A 20,120-nucleotide genomic window follows, 5' to 3' on the forward strand; every position below is an offset into this window, starting at 1 on the left:
GAGATGTGCTGGTGGCTAACCACACTTCTGGCCCTTCGAAGTTATATATGGTAGCATTAGATGGCTTCCTAACATACCTGTGAATATTAAGCTAGTGCAGAAAAGCACGTTGTTCTCATAAGAATGATTTTGTAGTTCCTTTTTCTTGTATGAAGTGTATTTTAGCATTTGAAGTGATTTCTTCCTTTAAGTAGATAGTTGATTTCTACTTGAATTGCCTTTGACACTTCCATGCCTTAAAGCTACGTTGTGGGAAGCCAACTGTAGTTTATAATAAATTGTGGTAATGCATGCAAGGTGTATTTTATCATCTTTGTAAAAGTATTTGTAACTTTCCTAGCCACTGGAAAACCAGAAGGATTCAGTGGACGATCAGCGCTGGCCAGAAACACAGCCAATAATTTGGCAGAGTGAAGAAAGGAGGAGAAGTAAACAAATTAGAAAAGAGTATTTCAAGGTAATAGATGGTGTTGGTAATTACTCTGTATTTTTTTTTTCTTTTATCTTGAATTGCTTGGACTTTTCCTCTTTTGCTTTGCAAGCTATGCAAGGTTAGAAAGGACCTTTAAGATCATCTATTTCAAAGCACCCTGCTATAGACAGATTGCTCAGAGCCCCATCCAGTCCATTTGGCTCCAGTTTGAAGGACTTCATTTTCAGTCTAAGGAAAATGTGCTTTGCCTTTTCTTTCAGCGTGGTTACAAAGGATATATGTGCATTTTGGTTCTCACTGCATGTTTCCTCTGTATTGATTTTGCTATTGCAGTGAGTATCATTGGTCGCTAGATGTCAGTGTCTGCTTGTTGTAGAACTGCTGAGTACTAACAGCATTCAGATAAAATGTGCTTTAACACATAATAGAGGAATAGGATAGTTCTGAGCAGTGCTAGGTTGAGTTAAGATCTAATTGATAAGTTATGAAATCAGTTTCTTGGATCTCTACCATCAAAGACCTTTATAAAATGGTAGGGAATTTTAAAGAAATCAAGTTATGGGGGGAAAATAGAGTATGCTTTATAACCCAGATACTTCCTTGTGATTAAAGAAGCTATTAATTTTCTTGCCCTTGGGAATTTAGAGAGTTTTATCCAACTTGAATTCCAGTGACCCCTTTCCAAAGTTTGCATCCGTTAATTAACTTCACACTGCAATCTTTGAGGGGAAGGAGGAGAAAATTCTCAAACAGAATCCTGCCATTTAACTCATTAATCTAACCGTGTTTAATAAGCATCCGTACAGAAGGTTTGCATCAGTTATTTCTCATCACTTCAAAAGGTGTATTTAAATACTAACAGTTCTGAGCTCTGTGATGGAAGCAGATACCTGAAATTACATTTTATACAGCTATTAGTATGCCTCAACATGCTTAATTTGCTGATGTATAAGCAACAAAAAGTACTGTCTCTCTTCATTCTCATCAGTTTCATTTGCAAAAACAAGGCAACAAGTAAATGAAGTGAACCCTTTCATCCATGACAAATGTGGGGGGAATCAACTAAACACAAGTGAGCTTCACAGCTGTTCTGAGAGCCAAATCAAAGTACAGTTCATAGTGTCCATATTTTCTTGGCAAAAAAAGTGCATTGAATAATGTCTGTAGTGCCAAACATTGAGTATCTTAAGAGATGTCATGCCAAGCTACTGCAATGGGTCTTATTAAACCAGGAATAATTTACTTGGCTCAGCATCCAGAAGTATTTATAGAGCATCTTTATTATATAATCTATATAGTTTTATTGCTCCAATTGTTCAGTGCAGCTAAGGATGCCTATGAGAATCAGAACTCCTTTTCCTGTAGCATGTCTTTGAAGCCTGGCCAATATTTCAGATCTTTATTGTACTGAATATAATTGTTACAAGAACTTTTACCATCTAAGACAATTTTATGAACCCAAATGCATTTTTGCTGGGATAGTTTATAGCTGGATTGTAGCTCCATCTAAGCAGAAATTCTGGTTAGCATACCCACAAGGGAAAGGAATTACTATATGCTAGCTGTGATATGGTTAAGTATGGGGAAAATACCTGAATGCAGAACTGGCTGAAGGCCTGCTTAAAAAAGAAGTCAGCTGTGGACGTCTACAGGGCACAGAAAATTAAGCTTTGGCATATAAACTCTCAAAGTAATATACTTCCTTGCAAACACACAGAAGATATTTTCCTTCAGATATACAGGGAATAACCTGAAGAAGCAAAATATCCAGACATAGATGTGTGTAACACATCTGTGTGTGACCCCAGGACTACATGCGCTGCATACATAGGTTCCTTTTTAAAAACGAAAGAAGTCATTCAATAACTTTTGAAAAGGCTGCTTCTGGGAGGAAGACTGACATCTTAAGTGTTTCAGTTAGACATAGAACTTCACCTAACAGAACATAATATCAAGTCAGTTTTGTTGTCTTAAGTTCTTCTAACTGTAACTTATAGGGCAGCCTTAAAAATAAGATCTCTGAGGAGAGATCCTGGAACTGGATTTTTCCATTTCCAAAGTCAGACTCTTAATCTGTCATGTTCTGTATTATATCATAAAAAGAGTGCAGCCCAATGCACTTTAAGCATTGAGTTTTGTGGAGACTGAACTCTTCAATTCTACCTGTATTTTCCTGTTTATTTGTACGTTTCCTCTACAGGCAGTGAAATACATTTCTTTTCCGTCCTAAATAGTGCTTTTGTAACTTTTTTGCTTAGGACCCTCCTTCGTTTTCATTGCACTTCTCAGATAATCAGGAGGTGGGGGCAGGAGCACAGACCTCCTGTGAAAGGGCAGTGGCCTTCAATAGGTAAAAGTATGTGATCAGGCTTTGCAGTTGTAAATGAAATCCATCTTAAAATTGCTTCTACAGTGTATTTTTGTATCTAATGCTGAAGGCTATCAGTTATTGAGGTCTGTCTTGAATCAGATGTTATATGCAGTCAGAATTCACATTATAAAAGTATTTTTGAAATGGGTTTGTTCTCTCACCAACATACAGAAGTTCTTGGGTAGCCTAGGAATTGGGTGTTCCTTTTGTCTTCATTCTTCCTCTTCTGATTCTGTAACATGTTCTTTTTCTCAGTAGCTTCAAAAGTAGCAATTAACTTCTGAATGACATCAACCCATGTAGTTTAAATGAAAACCAAGCTTCCATTTTAATGTTAATAATTCTGTGTGTTTTGCAGTATAAATCTTCCAGAAAGAGTTCAAGTGGAAATGAAAACGATGAGGTAAGAAATGGTAATTGTGTGAAATGCATAAGAAAATTGTTGTATTTGCCTTTTATAAACACCAGTGAGCCATGTTCATGGAACAGTGTAACATTGGCTAGAGTTGGTGCAAACCAACTTTGCTTTCCCAAAGCCATAGCAGGGATACAGTGAAATAGATATACTCCAATTTGGGAAAAAAAACAGCCACCAAAATTGTGTAGTGTGGAAAAGGTGTTATAAAAGTAATGTTCTACATGAGTTTTCTTAAGTAGTGTTTCCTGCGTTACGTGTCTTTAAATTCAGTTTCTACCAATTTGTGCCATACTTGACAGATGTATGTCTCGTGTATTTTGTATTTCATTATTTCATGTTTTCTTGTTAAATCATAGTTTTCATTTTATAATTTCATCTCTTTGGTTTCTTTTTAGCAAGACAGTGATAATACTAATGTGTCCCCACAGTCTCCTGTGTCGTCCGAGGTACAAGTTCGTGGCTTTGTTTTTCATTCAACAAACATTTTTTTTGTGTGCACATCACTTGTGTCCCCAGGTTTGCCATGCAGACATAAAGCTGCTGGCTTACTTTGGAATTAGGGATATTTCTTTGTAATGAAGGATCAAAAGTAGAAACTGGAGACATAACTTGTGTTTTTTTTTACCTTTGCAACTGTCGGTCCTCCCTAGGTTATTTTTTTTAATTAATTGATCTGTAGAAAGATGTATTACTTTGTCTCCTTTATTCTCCAAATGAAAGTAGCTAATGAAGATTAATCAAATTTGGTGTATTAAGTAGTTTTCCCTTATGCATTAGCTGTTCAGAGAGCTTCAAGTAAAACTTGTGATTCAGTTTTCAGTACATAGCAGGGAACCCAGAGGTACTGACGCTGCTGAAGTGGTTTCATTCTTAAGATTTTCTGTCATCTGTATGATGTAGCCTTGCAGCTTCATTCATCAGTTGTGTTGCTTTATAAGTAACATCTGTGTAGTCTCACTGCACTTGCACTAATCTCCTAAGCTGTAAATATACCATACCAGAGATAAGTGTTTCTAGCTAGTGCAGATATGAAGCCTGAGTGGAATGAGTAGAACATCTCCAGACACAATGAAATGCATTGAACTAAGAATTTCTCATGTATGTACATACCAGATTGCTGAGTACTCTTAGTTTTTTCTCATGTCACAATATATCTTCATACTTGAAAGTAAGCATTTCTTAAAAAAAAAAAAATCAATTGCAAAGATATCTGCCTTAGCTTGCATCTGCATTAGAATTCAGTTAACAGAACGGTTTGCAGTTGTTTGAGGTGACTGAGAATAGATATTAATCTTAGAATAGATTTTAGTTTATCTGGTGCTGATTTTTCTGCCTTGGTAAGATGAGTTCACTTCTATTCCATTTTCTTTATAGTGTCCATTTCTAAGAAGTGTTTTACAGTTAAGCAGAAGGGTTAATTCTGTTCTTTTTTGGACAAGAATAATTTAAACACTATTTTGGTAGGAACAGAAGTTAATTATTCTAATGAACAGAAGAAAACAGACTTTCTCTCTTTTTGACAGGATTATGAAAGGACTGATAGTAACACTCATGGTCCATTTGGTCTCAAACCAAGGTCAGGTAAGCAACTATGATGGAACAGGTTTTCATTCCCCAGGCTGGAGCAGAAAATAAGGACACCAGATGCATGAATTGGAATGAATGCAAAGGGAGGACACAGCACATCATTTCACTAAGTATACTTACCACAAGCGTAGTTCTGGAAAAGACATGGTTTGCCAAAGCAGCTGTCAAATAATTGAAAGTTCCCAGAGCTGCACAGTCACTTTAACTTCACTGATTTATTTTTTGCATGTTTAGTCATGGTGAAAGAACAGGGAAACAGCAAGCAGTTGTTCTTGAGACATGATGAGGCAACAGGGTTTCAAGAGAAGTAGTTTTTTTGTAATTTGTCCCGTGAAAGGATGTACGGAGCAGAGCTTTGCCAGGAATTGCATGTCTTGGTGCCTTATTGTGCTCTGACTCTTCCAAAACTCTGCCCCCAGTTGCGTCAGACTAGATTATCTAAAGGCTTTCACTCTTCTGAAATCCAGGGTTTCAGAATATCCACAAACACTTTGCTGTTACAATACTTTTTTTTTTGTTAAGGTCCAAGAGGATATTCTATGTCAACAGTGTAAGACATAATTTGGCAATGCCACTCTGCAGTCTTGTTTCCAGTTAACATACATTGTTTGAGAGAACAATCTTTGTGCTTTTTTTTTTTAAAGAAAAGATAACCTGACATTTTCTGTCTCCATGGTAGTGAAATTTGACTGCTTAAATGTTAACCTATGAGCCCTCAATAGCCGTGTGTCTGGCTGAGTTCATACAAGTGACACCTTTAGGGTCCTTAAATCACTTGTCATTTGTAAGCAGCTGCTTGAAACTCTGTGCCCAAGATTGGCTTGTTGCATATATAAGGGCATGATTGGCTGTGTGCATCTGGAGTTATCTGTGTCCTAGGCTGTAGCAAGTTGGGGTTTCAGAGAAGTTAGGAGGCTTGTTAGTTCTCCTTTGCCAGTATTCTATAAAATATAGTTGTCATCAGGCTTTCTGAACATGATGAATGAAGTGAATTGCAAAAGTATTTGAGAGACAAGCTTTTCAAAGAAACGCTGTGAACTCTTGGATAAGATTCTTGTTCCTTTCTTTAGCCTCCATAAAAATACAAGTAGAAACATATACCTTAAGTATTTGAATACTGAAGTCAGTTCTGTGTCTGTATTTTAAAGTAACACACTTGTAGTTAAGTAAGATGATTTATGTTTTATTTGAAAACTAAATCTCATGGACAGCATCTGTTACTTCAGGATACTGATGTGTCTCTTTTCTGTCAAGTTCTGTAGCATGTTTTTCCCTGCTGTTATCCTTGATGGTAGATGTTATCACTGTTCTTAAAATCTGAATTCTGAAGGCTAACTTCAGTCATGTCCAATAGCTTTCAGCCGTGCAGCTCGCCAGGACTATGGAGCAATGGATCCTGGATTTACAATGAGGAGGAAAATGGAGCACTTAAGAGAAGAAAGGGAACAAATAAGACAACTCCGCAATGTATGTACTGTTATTTACTATGTAGGTGCAGTGCATTTAGTTTGCTTTGTACCACAGTTGAAACCTTGGTAGTCTTTTACTCCTCCTTCTAGTAAACTTGTATGTGATTTCTGCCCACAAATTCTGCACAGTAACAGCTGTAGAGGTATTCAGCCTAACATTTCTGCCTTTAAATTCTGTGCTTTCCTGTTATGAGCAGTGGGATTCAGCATATGGTTTTGGGAGCTGTTGTGGTAGTTGGTGGCTGAATGTCTGTGTCAGTGTATGTGGCTGTGTCATTGAAAGGAAGAAACAGAACGAGCAAAGGGAATGTGATCTTGATGCTGAGAAAAGAGTAATTGTACTCAGTGAAGTATGGATTGACTCCACGTAATTCTAATGTTAAAATGCCCTTTTAAAACTGTCTGCTTTAAAATACCTTGTGTTTAAAATGAATAATTAGTTGAAATGTTGAAAACAACTCACTTCTGGGCTTTTTAACAGAATCTTGAATCAAGGTTAAAAGTAATCTTGCCAGATGACATTGGGGCAGCACTGATGGATGGAGTAGTTCTTTGCCATCTAGCCAATCACATAAGGCCACGCTCTGTTGCCAGCATTCACGTACCATCGCCAGCAGTGGTAAGTCATTTAGCTCACTTTTTTGCACATTTAGCTCACTTTTTCTGCATCATAATTGAAAACAAATTCTTGAAGTCGATTGCAAAAAAAAAATCACGTATAATATCAACAATATTTGATTTTTTTCAAGAATTATTAAATAAGGCTCAGAAGTTTTGTTGAAGAGCTGTTTTCATGTATTGAATCTATATAATTTGTGTTCTGGTTTGTGTTTTAGCAGCTGTTGCAGAATTTGCATCCAATGTAAACAGTACTTCACAATTACCTGATGAAAATCTATCATCCTCTCTTTACAGCCTAAACTCAGTATGGCAAAGTGCCGAAGAAATGTTGAGAACTTTCTGGATGCTTGTAAAAAGTTGGGTGTTCCACAGGTATGGTAATTGCCTTCATGACTAACGTTATCACACCAAAGATACACAGCAGTAAGTAAATATAGCCTACAGCAGGGCAAGCAGTTGGGGAGCAATAGCAATTATAACACTGTCCAAGGAGCTTAAAGATATGAAAGGAAGGGAAGAGTCCTATTTCTGGCCTATGGCATTAAATTGAGGATGCTGTGTTTCCAGTTGGCACCCAATAGCAGGAATAATACTGAGGATCCAGTCTGTTAGTGCTTCCAGGAGGTCCTAAGGGGAAAACTGATAATTTTCCACATGAAGATGTTTTCTATGCAGATATCTAACACATGTGCAGCTTCAGGGAGAATGCTTTTGTTACCCAGCTGGGAAAAAGTGAATGAAGCTTAATACCTATTCTACTTTATTTTACAGGAGAGACTTTGCTTGCCTCATCACATACTGGAGGAAAGGGGTCTGGTGAAGGTTGGCCTCACAGTTCAAGCCCTGCTTGAATTGCCCACGTTGAAAGTATCTCAGCTTTCTGCCATGTAACGCTGTTTCTTGGAAGCTCTGGAGCAGTTCAGCTTCCTACATAGGATTCCTACATAGGAACATCCAAGCCATCAAAAACTAATGTCTGTCCACATGCTGTAGAGAGCCTTACTTTGGAATTATACATGAAAACCTTGGAGTCAGCTGATGTTAAAATACCATAACAGTCTGTTTCCTTTTGTAGTTGGATGCAAAGATTTTGCATCAGGTTCTCTTTCCATTTAAAAGTTAAAACTTTAAGTTCAAAATGACCATTTAGCATCTCACAGTGTTACAGTTAAATGCTGGATTTCTTTTTCTACATTGGAAACGTTTTTTGAATTAATTTAGAAGTACAAAACCTGATCCTCCTTGCTTGAATTACTAAGGTCAACTATCTGATTTAAAGGTAAAACGAAAACGTGGCGATGATATGATGGTAAAAACGCAGTGACTGAGAGCTGTAACCCACTTCCACTCTCTTAGAAACCTTAACATTAGTGTTCTTTCTTTTTATTTTTGCACTCCTGATTGTAACTTACGCACTTCCAACATTGCCAGTATTTAGTCTGAGTGTGTGGTGATGCAAAACAATGGGAAAAAGGACACTGAGTTTTTTTTCCAGTCTTCTAGGTTGGTGCCAAATATTTTTTTCAGTTGTACTGTAGATTGTTTACATGTGAAGTGCCTGTGTAACTGATAATTCTTACTAGTCTTAAACATTTTTTGAGATTTCTTTGTTGAAAATAGATAAAATGGGAATTTTTAAATATTTTAATAGTTTTTTGTAAAATCAATACGTGGAGATTTAACTAATGCTTCACATTTTTTGATGTTGGGTGTTTTAAGTTTGTTGCACAGTTGATTATGTCGTTATCTAATAATTAGAAGAGACTGTAAATACACTTTATTTATGATATTTAATTTGATAATACCTAATCATTTTTTGTTTGTTTTAATGTATTGTTGGATAAACAAAGCTGTCTACTTTTCTTTGCTTGGGACAAACAAATACACGTGGTGAGTACGATGTGAGGACTCGTGATGCATACAGAGTAATTGAGGACAATTTTGATAAAACTGCCAAAATCTCAGGTTTATACCGTGAATCCCAGGACTTTATGTAAAATTGCTCCTGAGTTCACATTACATTTCTACAATTTGCAATCACCCATAATTTAGTTGAGGAATATCGGTGTTTATCCTTGTCACGTTCACAGGATTTATTGTGTGATTTGCATAAGAGTGTGGCATGACACACACATCAGTTTGTACAGATGTCACTGTGCTGAGATGTTGGACTTCTGAAAAAGTACAATTCCCACTGTGCTGCATTGTTTGTTTTTATCATCTTTTTGTATTCTGCACAGATTCTCAGTATTTTGAGAGTATTCTGAAACCATGCACAGAAGACACAGCTGAATTCATTTCCAAAAAGGCTGCAAATAATTTGGTAATTTTAGTAGCAGGTTGAATTAGTTTGGTTGATAGGTAGTTCATATTTATTAAAAAAAAAAAAGCTTTTGTCACAGATAATCTATTTTAGGCTAAATTAATTTTGACTGAGGGATGCGTTTCCCATGTGTGTAACAGAATTTGGTTCTGTCCTTTCCTTTAAGGTTTCACAGCTCATTGAAAAGCTGATGTAAAACTGCATTTCCAAAGTCCAAATCTAAAATCTTTCTTAAACAGAATATATATGTAATCTGTACTGCTTTGACCTTTTGAAATGCTGTAGATGCTGCAACTCAAATTGGGTTTTGTATCATTCACATAATACTCATTTTAACAACTTAAATCTATTTTTTACAAAAGGCAGTACCTGTAATTCTGTGATCCGAGGTCATGCTAAGACTAAAATGAGAAGGTAACGTGTTTCATTAAGCAGATTTCTTGTTGCTGTGTGCTGCAGTTGAAGAACACAACCATCTAACAGGAGTAACTCATTGTCTTTCAGTTCCTTGCTGTGTAGTATCTGATGGCTGTAACAGTTCAGTTTCAGTTTGTTGGCCATTGAATTGCTGGCTGTGAATGGTCACTTCAAATTATTTGGCTTAACCCAATCCACACTACTGCTTAATTGTCACTTAGATATTTTTTCTTGCTTTAAACACTTCTTATTCAAATAGAACTAAACTTAGCAATTTACCATATCACAATGTAAAAAGAATCCCCTTGATGTAACTTCCCAGATACTTAGCAGTTTTATGAGATTAGCACGTTATCTCCTAGTAACATGATATCTGGATATGAAATTCATGTCCTCATCTTGAATTGTACCTCTGAAATTGAAAACTACAGAAATAACCCTTTGTAACCACTCCAGAATCCTTCCCCGTGAGCGTGCTGGGAGCAGCCCTGCTTTGCATGTCTTTGGACATTATTATGGGCTTCTCAATACCTATGGGGAAAATCATTCATGATGCTTAGAGGGATTTCCTCTTCAGCACTGCAAAAAAATTAAGGCTTTCCAGTGTCCTTAGGAGCAATCTGAGTAAAGGTCTGCTGTACCTGAATGAATCTTTGCTCATTTTCCTGTAGCCACTTTTCCAAATAATGCTCTGGAGCAGTGCTACAAAAAATTATATACAAAGTGGAAAATGAAGCTATGTTAAGTTTTCCTAATGAATTTAAGAGTTAACTAGGGTGCTTTTATTATTGCAGTAACTTTGTGTAGCATTGGCAATAATGTGATATGCTCTGCAAGCTGGAGTGAATCAGCATGCTGACAGGGCTTCTGCCTGCCTCTATTTTTTTTCCTGTTTTCTCTGTTACTGAATGCAGCACACGGATGCTTTAAGCAATAATGTTCCAGTTATTGTGTTCTTATAACAGTGGCATTGAAATAATAGCTGTAAAGGATGAGGACTTCAGACACTGTATTTTAGAAATGCTTCACATCTAGTTTATAATGCTGCCAGTCTGCTGTGTTGGTCGGGGGTTGCTGGCTGTTCAGAAACCTGTCCATCCATACACATCTGTCTGAAGGCCTTTCAAAATACAACCAAAAACTTAAATTACTGTAAAATACAGAATAATACATTTGGAAATATAAATGTCTGATGTGAATTGTTGGAGTGTCTGGGTGAAGTCCTGGCTTCAGTGAAGTCAGTGCAAACTTTGCTCTTGGTTTCAGTAGAAGATTTTATCTTTTTAGGCAGAACGTGAGTTGTGTGACATGAGCAAAGCTGCAGTGTCAACTTCTTGGCTAATGCAGTGATCTCTGGTTAGCGTTATTACTGATTTATCTACTTAATGCAGTTATTCTAATGTGCCATATAGTATTATGATGCTAGAAAAAATACTCTTTAAGCACAGCTTTCGTACTGTTGGAAGGTCTTGCACCTCAATAAAATTGGATAGTGATAGGACAAGGGGGAATGGTTTTAAACTGAGACAGGGCAGGTTTAGGTTAGATTTTAGGAGGAAGTTTTTCACCCAGAGGGTGGTGACACACTGGAACAGGTTGCCCAAGGAGGCTGTGGATGCCCCATCCCTGCAGGCATTCAGGGCCAGGCTGGATGTGGCTCTGGGCAGCCTGGTCTGCTGGTTGGTGACCTGCACATAGCAGGGGGTTGGAACTGGATGAGCATTGTGGTCCTTTTCAACCCAGGTCCTTCTATGATTCATCTTAGAACTTTCTTATTACAAATACTTTACTGCTTAGCAGTGGTTTTCTCAGCTTAACATAAGACTGGCCAAATTTAAACAAAAAATGGAGACATTTATTTTCACTAAAACCAAATTTCCTTCTCCATATTGAAGAGGAGGAGGAAGTGTTGGCATTATGTATTTGTGCAATTTAAGTATTTATTTAAGAAAGTAGAGTAGCTCTTGTGTCTGGAGACTGGAGGCAGTCTGTCTCCAAAGAGGTCTCTGTGCCAATGCAGAGGTCAGGTGTGTTAGTAGTGTACCAAATCTCAGTCAACAGTAAGCAAGACTTTATTCAGCAATAACTCAAACCAACGTAAATGTATTTTTAATCTTAGGAGAGTGGATTTCAATTGGACACAGTGTGAGCGGGAGGTTTTTGGAGGAGTTCTTGGCACTTTCTGCAGACAGGAGATGACTCTGTGTTGGTAAATGAAACTTGTTTTTCTCCCCAGATCAGACTAATGTGTTTCTTTCAAGAGGTGCATCTTATTTAAACACTGACCTTTCCTTGGAAAAGCAAGCTTGAAAACCCCACTCCTCCGCAACACATACACAGCCCATGAAATATTTCCTGTTTACAGATGACCCTTTTGAATTAAAATAATAACAATAATAAAATTCTGCTGATCTTGATCCCTAAAGTAGAGGAAATGTGATTAACTTGGTGCCGGATTAATCTCACCCCTACAGGAGCAGTTCTGCCTCCTGTGTTATTTATGCAATAAACTTGGCTTTGCTTTATTTGCCTGTAAGTATTTCACACAGTGCAGTTCTGACAGCGTGCATCCTACAGTTGTGGTTACACGCCGTAGTTGCTCCATTTCTGTTTTTTGGCATTTCTCTGAGATAAAAAGCAACGGGGATTGCCATAAGCAACACAATTTCTCTGGAAGGAATAAGGGTTGATGTAAACATGATATCATCGGTCATTTGTAGTTCAGATGTTTTATAGCCAACTAAACTTTCTAAGAAAGATTTTTAAAAATATTTTTCTCATCTGCATGCATCTTAGAATACTGATATTCAAACAGACCAACTCTCAAAAGCCTTTCCAGGATTTGTTTATTCCCTTAGCAAACATTAGAGGAGAAGAATGGTTTGGGCTGACTGCAAATTAAGTTATTTGGGGTACTTTCCATTGCCTTCAGTGGGAGCAGAGTTTCCCTAAATAGTTTTGTAAGTGATACAACGAAGTCAGACATTGAAAATGAATTCTTGGCACTTACAAGGACTTCCTTGCTTATTTCAGAATTGTGTGAAATAAGGAAAACTTGATTTTTTTCATCCCCTATTGTAGTTATCTGAGGACAGATTATGAAACAGCCAATATTTGGACGTGGCCACGATGATGCTTTTTCATTTATTTTTTAAAAAAATACGAAGGAATCAATGAAATCTTTCCCGAATTGCTACATAGGTTGGTTGTGCCATTCCTGGCATGAGATCTCCAACTGGTCGGTATTGAAAACCTTTTCTGAAGATTGTGCTCTTCACTTGAAACGTGTTAACTTGGCTCTGCTTACTGAACTGAAGCGTTCCAGTAAGCATTGCTGCAACTGTGGGGTTGATTTCCTTGTTGCAAGGATTGATGTCTCTTGCACCAGCAGGTAATGCAGGCTCTCAGTGCTCGACAGGAGCACGTGGAGACACTGCAGGAATGTTGGTGGGTTACGTTGGGAATCGTGTGAATACTTTTTACTATGGTGTGATGTGTAGAACGAGGAAGACGTGATTTGCTTTCGGTTATCACTCGGTATTCAGTTACTTTATTTTGTAATCTGTGATGATGAAACTCAGAAAACGCAACGTAACCAAATGATCAACATGTAAACGTGTGCAGGACGGGACGGAAGCAGTTCTGAGGCACAGTTGGAGAGTGATCATTTAAAAACAGATGCTTAAGTTGTGTATATATTTCACATCTATTTGATAGCGCGTTTGGATTAATTTTGCATTTCCTGTTCTTGTAAAGTGCATTTTCCACACTTCTGAAGATTGTCTACCTGTACAATAGTGTATTCAGTGTTTTTTCAGGACTTCCATTGCCGCTGGAGCTTCCAACATGTATATGTTTCTTTTGAAGAAATGTTCCTACTGTTATTTTTTTTTTTTGTAAATAGCTTTTTTTTTTTGTATTAAATTTGCATGGATGAAACCCACATTTCCAAAACCAGTGTACATATACTCTGTGTATAAAATACAAACTGTTTCATAACCTTCGTGTAGGCAAGTTATTCCCTTGGTTTCACTTCGGTCTTTATGTGTTCATGGTAAATAATGACAATTTGTCTGCTCTTTCAAACGTGTCTATTGTTGTTTTGAGAGATAACCTGCCCGACTGCATATCAAACAAAAGAAATGGTAACTCCCATTCCATGGAAATACAAAGGATGTATCTTAGGTCTTCTGGTTAATCAACAATGAACTGGGTAAAAATATGTCAATTCAGATGTTTACATCTTAATTCAGTGTGGAAACTCCTGCTGATAGAAGTGATCTGCTTCCCTCCCCAATCTGGGCTGGGTGGAGCAATAGCACAAATCACCCTTTGTCTCCTGTGCAGTCATTAGGTGCCAGATCCAGCACGAGGGAGGCAGATCTGCTGGTTTTGCCAGTAGCTGTTAAGTTAGGTTACACCATTGTAGTTAAAATACACTATATGACCAAATCAATTTTTTTTTTCCTCCCTGCATTTCTTTCTTTGCACACAACTTTGAGGTTTTATTATGTCGAGTGAATGTTAGAAGGTTTTTGAGAGCTGTTACTAATCACAGAATGCTTTGGGTTGGAAGGGACCTTTAGGATCATGTAGTTCCAACCCCACTGCTATAGCAGGGACACCTCCCTCTAGCCCAGGTTGCTCACAGCCCCATCCATCCTGCCTGACCTTCAGTGCTCCCATGGAGGGGATATTCACAGCCTTATTGGGCAGCCTGTGCCAGTGTCTTTTCTGCACCTGCACTGCCCAGCTTTTCTGTGGTGGGACTCTTTAAAGCAGGAACTGAAAAGCAGCTTTGCTAAAAGTGAGCAACATCCCTTGATGAACACATCTAGGCAGTTGGGTTTTTAATATTGTTTTAATTAGAGCTGAAGGGTTTGTTAGGTTTTGTTCTGAGTCTGTTGTTTAGTTTCCAGCCCTGAAGAAAGCTCTCCTCTTACAGACAAGCGTTCTGGCTCTGCAAGGGGAACGACCACATCAGTCCTTGGTCACTGCATGAGAAAAGTCACTCTTCAATGAGAGAAGTGCCAGCAAATAATTTCCATGAGACGTACTGAGAGAAATGGAGAATTCATTGTTTTTTTAGTATATACTTTTATATTTGAGATTAATTTCTTATAGCTCTTCCTGAAGGGTCCTGCTTGCACACCCACTGCACACCTCGCTGTCTCTGCCTGCTGTTTTGCTGCAGTTAAGGCTCTTGGCTGTGGCTGCAGCCTCGTCACCTTCCTGCCTAAGAAATGTCTGCACCGATGGTGATAGAACTGCAGTGCCCCAGGTCAGCATTGCTGCTCTGTTGTTCTTCAATTGCAGAGCTGGAAGAAAAGAAATCCGCTCCTCCTCCTTGCATTCACAGTAGTGTTCTGGTGCTGTCTTCAAAGCATTCATTGGTGGCTGCAGCTATTACTCTGCTGGCTGTTAGAAGCCATTCCCAATGTTACCCAAATGACGTTCAATGTTGCGCATGAAGCCAATTTGCACAAAAAATGTAATTGGCTTTTAATTAATCCTCATTATTAGTGCGAGATTTCCTTTATTAGTATTCTAATTATCTAGCTGAAGAGAAGCTCGTGATACAGTCTGTTTATTTAGGATCTTTTTGCAGTTTATTTGAGCATCTCATCTCTTGTAATAAATATTAATTTATGCTGGTAAGAAATTGACACTCCATGCAGGTATGAATTCATAAGCGGAGGAGGCATTGTTCTCTTTGGCCTTTTGCTTTTGATCTCCAGAATCTCTTGTTCTCTTGCAAAGCCAACAGCAAACACTGCAACGTGGCATTGCCTCCCGAGAGCATGAGCTGAAGGATATCTGTTGAGAGAAACCCTCCATTTGTTCTCCAGTTCCAAATAAATCCGAGTAAAATAAAGAGGAATCTCCAGAACTTTCAGCAACATCTTTTAGAAACGGGTAAGTGGTATTGAACTCAATTACAAATTATATTTAGTTTAAAGCTATTCTGCTCTTATAATCAGTGACTGATGAGTTCATTATGTGCTGAAATGGGGAGGTCGTCCTGTTCTTGGTCCAGTGAGATATTTATACAAGCATGAAACCGAGATTCTTCAGCCAACACTGATAATCTTGTGATGTTGGCTCAGAAACATAAACTTGTATTTCCTGGGAATATCAGTTAGCTGATGGTTGCATTGTTTCTGGTGCAATGGCAGGGCAATTATCAAGCTGCTTCCTGTCCTCTAAATCTCTTTTGCAACCTTCAGTAGTTACAACTACTTGGATTCCTTCCTGCTCCCCGGCCCCAGAAGTCGAGCTTTATTTCTTACTTTGCATTCTTTTCTTTCCATTTTGTTCCATGCTTCCTGCTTGCCTATCAGTCACTGAAGTAGCACACATGGCATCACTGGGCCTTTGATGTGTGTTTGGGACTTCAAAACTCCCTCAGCAGATCTTTAACTTCTGCCAGTGATTTAGAAGTGGCCTTCAATGTGCAGTGTCAGGTTGACAGGTGATTAACATGTATGTATTAACGTTTTCTTTGAAGTTCCTTCATTGCGGATTTGATAGTTCTGTTTGATACCTCAGTTAAAATGGTAAGCCGTGTATTTAAGGCCAAGCACTCAATTCTTCCCAGATTTATTTGACAGTGCTGAAGTTATTACTTGTTGCTCACACACGTGAAAACCAGGCAATGCAGGTGGGTCCAACAGGCAGCTGATAGAATCAGTGAGGTTGGAAAAGACCTCCAAGATCACCAAGTCCAATCCCAATCCATCCCCACCGTCCCCACCACCATGTCCCTCAGTTCCACATCTCCACTGGGTGACACGTTTCCCAGCAGCTGAGCATGCTCTGATATCTTAGAAGGTGGTGATGCAATGGAACAGGTTGCCCAAGGAGGCTGTGGATGCCCCATCCTTGGAGGCATTCAAGGCCAGGCTGGATGTGGCTCTGGGCAGCCTGGTCTGCTGGTTGGTGACCCTGCACACAGCAGGGGGTTGGAACTGGATGACCATTGTGCTCCTTTTCAACCCAGGCCATTCTATGATTCTGTGATCTCCAACATGGATTGATGTGAAAATGCATCTCTGTTGCTGGTTAATTTGTCCCATGCACAGAGATTTTGGTGGAACAGAGTCTGAAGGCATTGCCCCACATTACACTGTTAAGCAAAGCTTACAGCTTTGAGGGTACAGTTCATGTAAGGTGGTCCCATGGAAAGCATCCACACAAAGCATTGATAAAGGACAGATGTTTTTAAAAATAAGAGAAACCAACTTCAAACAAAGGTAGGCTTTTGAAATTGCACTGGTAAGATGTGAGAAGTGAATTTACTTGCCTTTTTGTCTGGATAGCAGCTAGCTCAGTGTTCTGTTCAGCCCTCCACTGTAGCTGTGAGGACGTTCTGACCTCAGATGAACGTTTTCAGTCCCAGATGTTCACAATGATGAAAACCTAAAAGTATGGGAAAGTTTTTTGGGTTTTTTTTTCTTATTTTTTATTTCTGTGCTTGATAGGGCATAAACTAGGGAGCCAACAGGAGACAGATGCTGTGGGATGGAGGACGAGCCAAGGCAGTTTCCTTTGTGAGCTGTTGCGTGTTTCCTTCCCTTGGGGCAAGCAACCTGCAGTGCTGCATGCCCCCAGCATCCCCAGACCTCCCCCTTACACAAGGCAGGGTGGGCACAAGGCTGAACAAGCAGTTGTCTGTCTGTCTGCATTAGTGAAGATGCAGCCATTTCAACCCCTATCCTACTCCTGTACCGTACATATATAAAGGTTTCCAGTATGAAATGTGTTGACCACCATTCCTAGGCTGCTGTACCCCAAAGGAAAAGCAGGTTTGTTCTCTAGTGGCAGGTGATGGGGCAGGGGAACATGCGGGTGGAAGCAGAGGTGAGGCAACCTGTTCCCAACAGCACTTCTTCAAACCCTATTAAAATTCATTATTAACTCTATCATAAAGCAATTCCGGCAGAGCCAATGCCCAGCTTGAAGGACTTACTGGGAACGGTGACTTCATTAAGAAAGCATTGGCAGCATGGCCCTGGGGCAGGCGGTGCAACTCTGGGAGATGCTTCAAGAGAAATCAGGGCTTTGAGATTAATGCTCCTAATTGGATTAGGAGAGATTGTAAAGTCACTGGGAGAGGATATTAGGAGAGCATAACTCACGTCCAGAGGAGTGCAGGCTGCTGTACCCACCGGCTGGGGGTAAGTCCTTACAGGAACAAGCGAACAGTGAGATGCTTTCATTAAGGGTTGCTAGTGATAGGACAAGGGGGAATGGTTTTAAACTGAGACAGGGGAGGTTTAGGTTAGATATTAGGAGGAAGTTTTTCATACAGAGGGTGGTGATGCACTGGAACAGGTTGCCCAAGGAGGCTGTGGATGCCCCATCCCTGCAGGCATCCAAGGCCAGGCTGGATGTGGCTCTGGGCAGCCTGGGCTGCTGGTTGGTGACCTGCACATAGCAGGGGGTTGGAACTGGATGAGCATTGTGGTCCTTTTCAGCCCAGGCCATTCTGTGATTAAAATAGATAACTCTTTTTCTCCTACTGACTGATATCCACCTTGTGAGTGGCAGTTGGTTAGCACATTGATGGAAGATTTGTTAATATATTTCTTAATGTCTGTTGAAGTATTTTTTCTTCTCCTGTTATACATTGTTATAGCATCACTGAAGAATGTCTCAAACGTTGAGGGGCTGCTTCAAAAGTAATGCTTCCTATTTTATTATATTGGCACACAATGTCAGAGGTGGATGTTGGTGGGATGTCAGTAGAGACTGAACCTTCCCACCAACACTCCATGACATTTATTACTGTGCGACAGATGGTAGCAGAAGTGTGGTCTGACCAAATGGTGTTTGGCATGGAAGTGCACAGGGAATAAAAATGGCACTCATTGGCATTCATCGATGCTGAATGTTTCTGGAGACCAACCAGTGGATGTAGCACAGTGAGATGGTGAGTGGTGAAACATTGTGCAATGTGGGTCACCTCGGTTGGTGCAGGTTTTTACAAGCATGGCATGCAGCTCTTGTTCATCACTGGTGAAAATGCACAGCTTGTGGTGATGACTGTGTTGGAAAAGGGTGTTTTCTAGCTGAGAATGTACTCTGTCAAATACTGCCATTGTGCTCTCTGTGGCTGTTGTAGTTTCCCTGGAAATAAATAGAAGGCATTACTTTCAGAGTGACCTATGTACAAAGTCATCTCTTGGTAGTGTAGGGCAACTTCAGTTTCAGGGCACAGAACCAGTGAAAGTCAGAAAGGCAGCAAGTAGGAAACAGCATTATGATTTTGGTCTCAGCCCATCACTGCCACAGGAACTTCTGCTTTTCTCAATCAGTAGCCTTAAGGTACCAGGCTATAGCTGAGGTGGTAGCTGACGTTTTTATGGGCAGTTTTTATCTAAGCAGTGTTTGAGCTGGTCGAGCCCCACCTGTGAGGTGAAACTGGGCCAGATGCTCGTGCCTCCTACTGACTGACCTGCTATACAGCTATCCCAGCTTTGATCTCATCTTTGGCAAGCAGCAGTTGCTTTTTAGCTGCCTGAGCATGAGAAATGCTGTAGAACTGCATTTTTAAAAATAAGAACAATGCCTTCCCCTCTATTTCCTCATTTTGTGTGTGGGTTTAATCTTTAATGCAGCCTATGAGAAAATCGGTTTAAATGAAGGTAAAGTACAAAGTTGTGCAGCTGATGGGCAGCATCCCTGCATCCTTCCATAGTGCATAAGGGACTTCAGGCGTGGGCACCTGTCACTGTGTGCTTTAGGACCTCAGCCTGCACCCATTCCATGGACAGGGCTCTTATTCAGGCAAATGTGGGCTTTCAGTTTTAGTAAACCTTGGAGGAGGTGGCTGCTTGGTGCTGAGCCCTGGTTGCTCAGCCCACTGGAAATGAAGGCATTTCTTTGGCTGGGAGCATTTTGCTGCAACACATTCATGAGAACTGCACTCACAAATCCTTTCTTTATAGCTCTTCAGTAGTTCCTCAATTCATCTTCACCCTGGGCTGCTCGCATGACGTCACGTTTTGGCTCCGGCAACGTAGTGTCCCTTTATGCATGGGAAATGGAATGTTGTTGATTTGTGTGCAACATGTTGCATCACTTTACCTTCCCAGCCCAGGCTGAAAGGCGCTGGTTGGTGCCAGCACTGCTCTGTGAGCTCCTCCAAAGGGCCAACTTGGCACAGCTGCTATTAAAGCGGATTGCACAGAGGCTTGCGTGGGCCGAGCTGCGGCCGTTGTGCTTTTGTAGATCTGTGAGCAGCATTTCCCTCAGGTCCTGCCATGCAGACGACTTCTTTTGGCAGTGTTAGAAATGGTTGCTGCGTAATCTGGCCATCCTTCTGTCCCCCTATTCCTAGGGCCACCTCTGGCCACAGTCAGCAGAGTGACAGGAGAGTTACTGCTCCTCTGCCTTTGCTGTTATCTAGTGTGCGGGACCAACCTGTATAAGAGCATCCACATGCCCAACCCTTCTGTGAAATTTAACTTACTCTTCCT

The 20,120-nt window shown here is 39.9% G+C and overlaps 1 protein-coding gene across 4 annotated transcripts in view; it reads left to right on the forward strand.

Annotated features, from left to right (window-relative positions):
- LRCH2 (leucine rich repeats and calponin homology domain containing 2) overlaps positions 1–18,154 on the forward strand; it is a 44,935-nt gene extending 26,781 nt beyond the window's left edge. For 3 of the 4 annotated variants that reach the window (XM_090150391.1, XM_090150392.1, XM_031594184.2), the window contains 8 exons: positions 341–457; positions 3,163–3,207; positions 3,618–3,668; positions 4,746–4,803; positions 6,164–6,276; positions 6,760–6,897; positions 7,194–7,271; positions 7,671–18,154. In XM_090150391.1, coding sequence (XP_090006517.1) covers positions 341–457; positions 3,163–3,207; positions 3,618–3,668; positions 4,746–4,803; positions 6,164–6,276; positions 6,760–6,897; positions 7,194–7,271; positions 7,671–7,790 — 720 coding nt within the window. In that variant the 3' untranslated portion in view covers positions 7,791–18,154. The remainder of the gene's footprint in view (positions 1–340; positions 458–3,162; positions 3,208–3,617; positions 3,669–4,745; positions 4,804–6,163; positions 6,277–6,759; positions 6,898–7,193; positions 7,272–7,670) is intronic. The other variant, XM_031594185.2, reaches the window with a different exon arrangement.
- Positions 18,155–20,120: the final 1,966 nt, after the last annotated feature.

This window comes from Phasianus colchicus, chromosome 14 (assembly GCF_987193195.1).
Source record: "Phasianus colchicus chromosome 14, bPhaCol1.hap1.1, whole genome shotgun sequence".
NCBI classification, from domain to species: Eukaryota; Metazoa; Chordata; class Aves; order Galliformes; family Phasianidae; genus Phasianus; species Phasianus colchicus.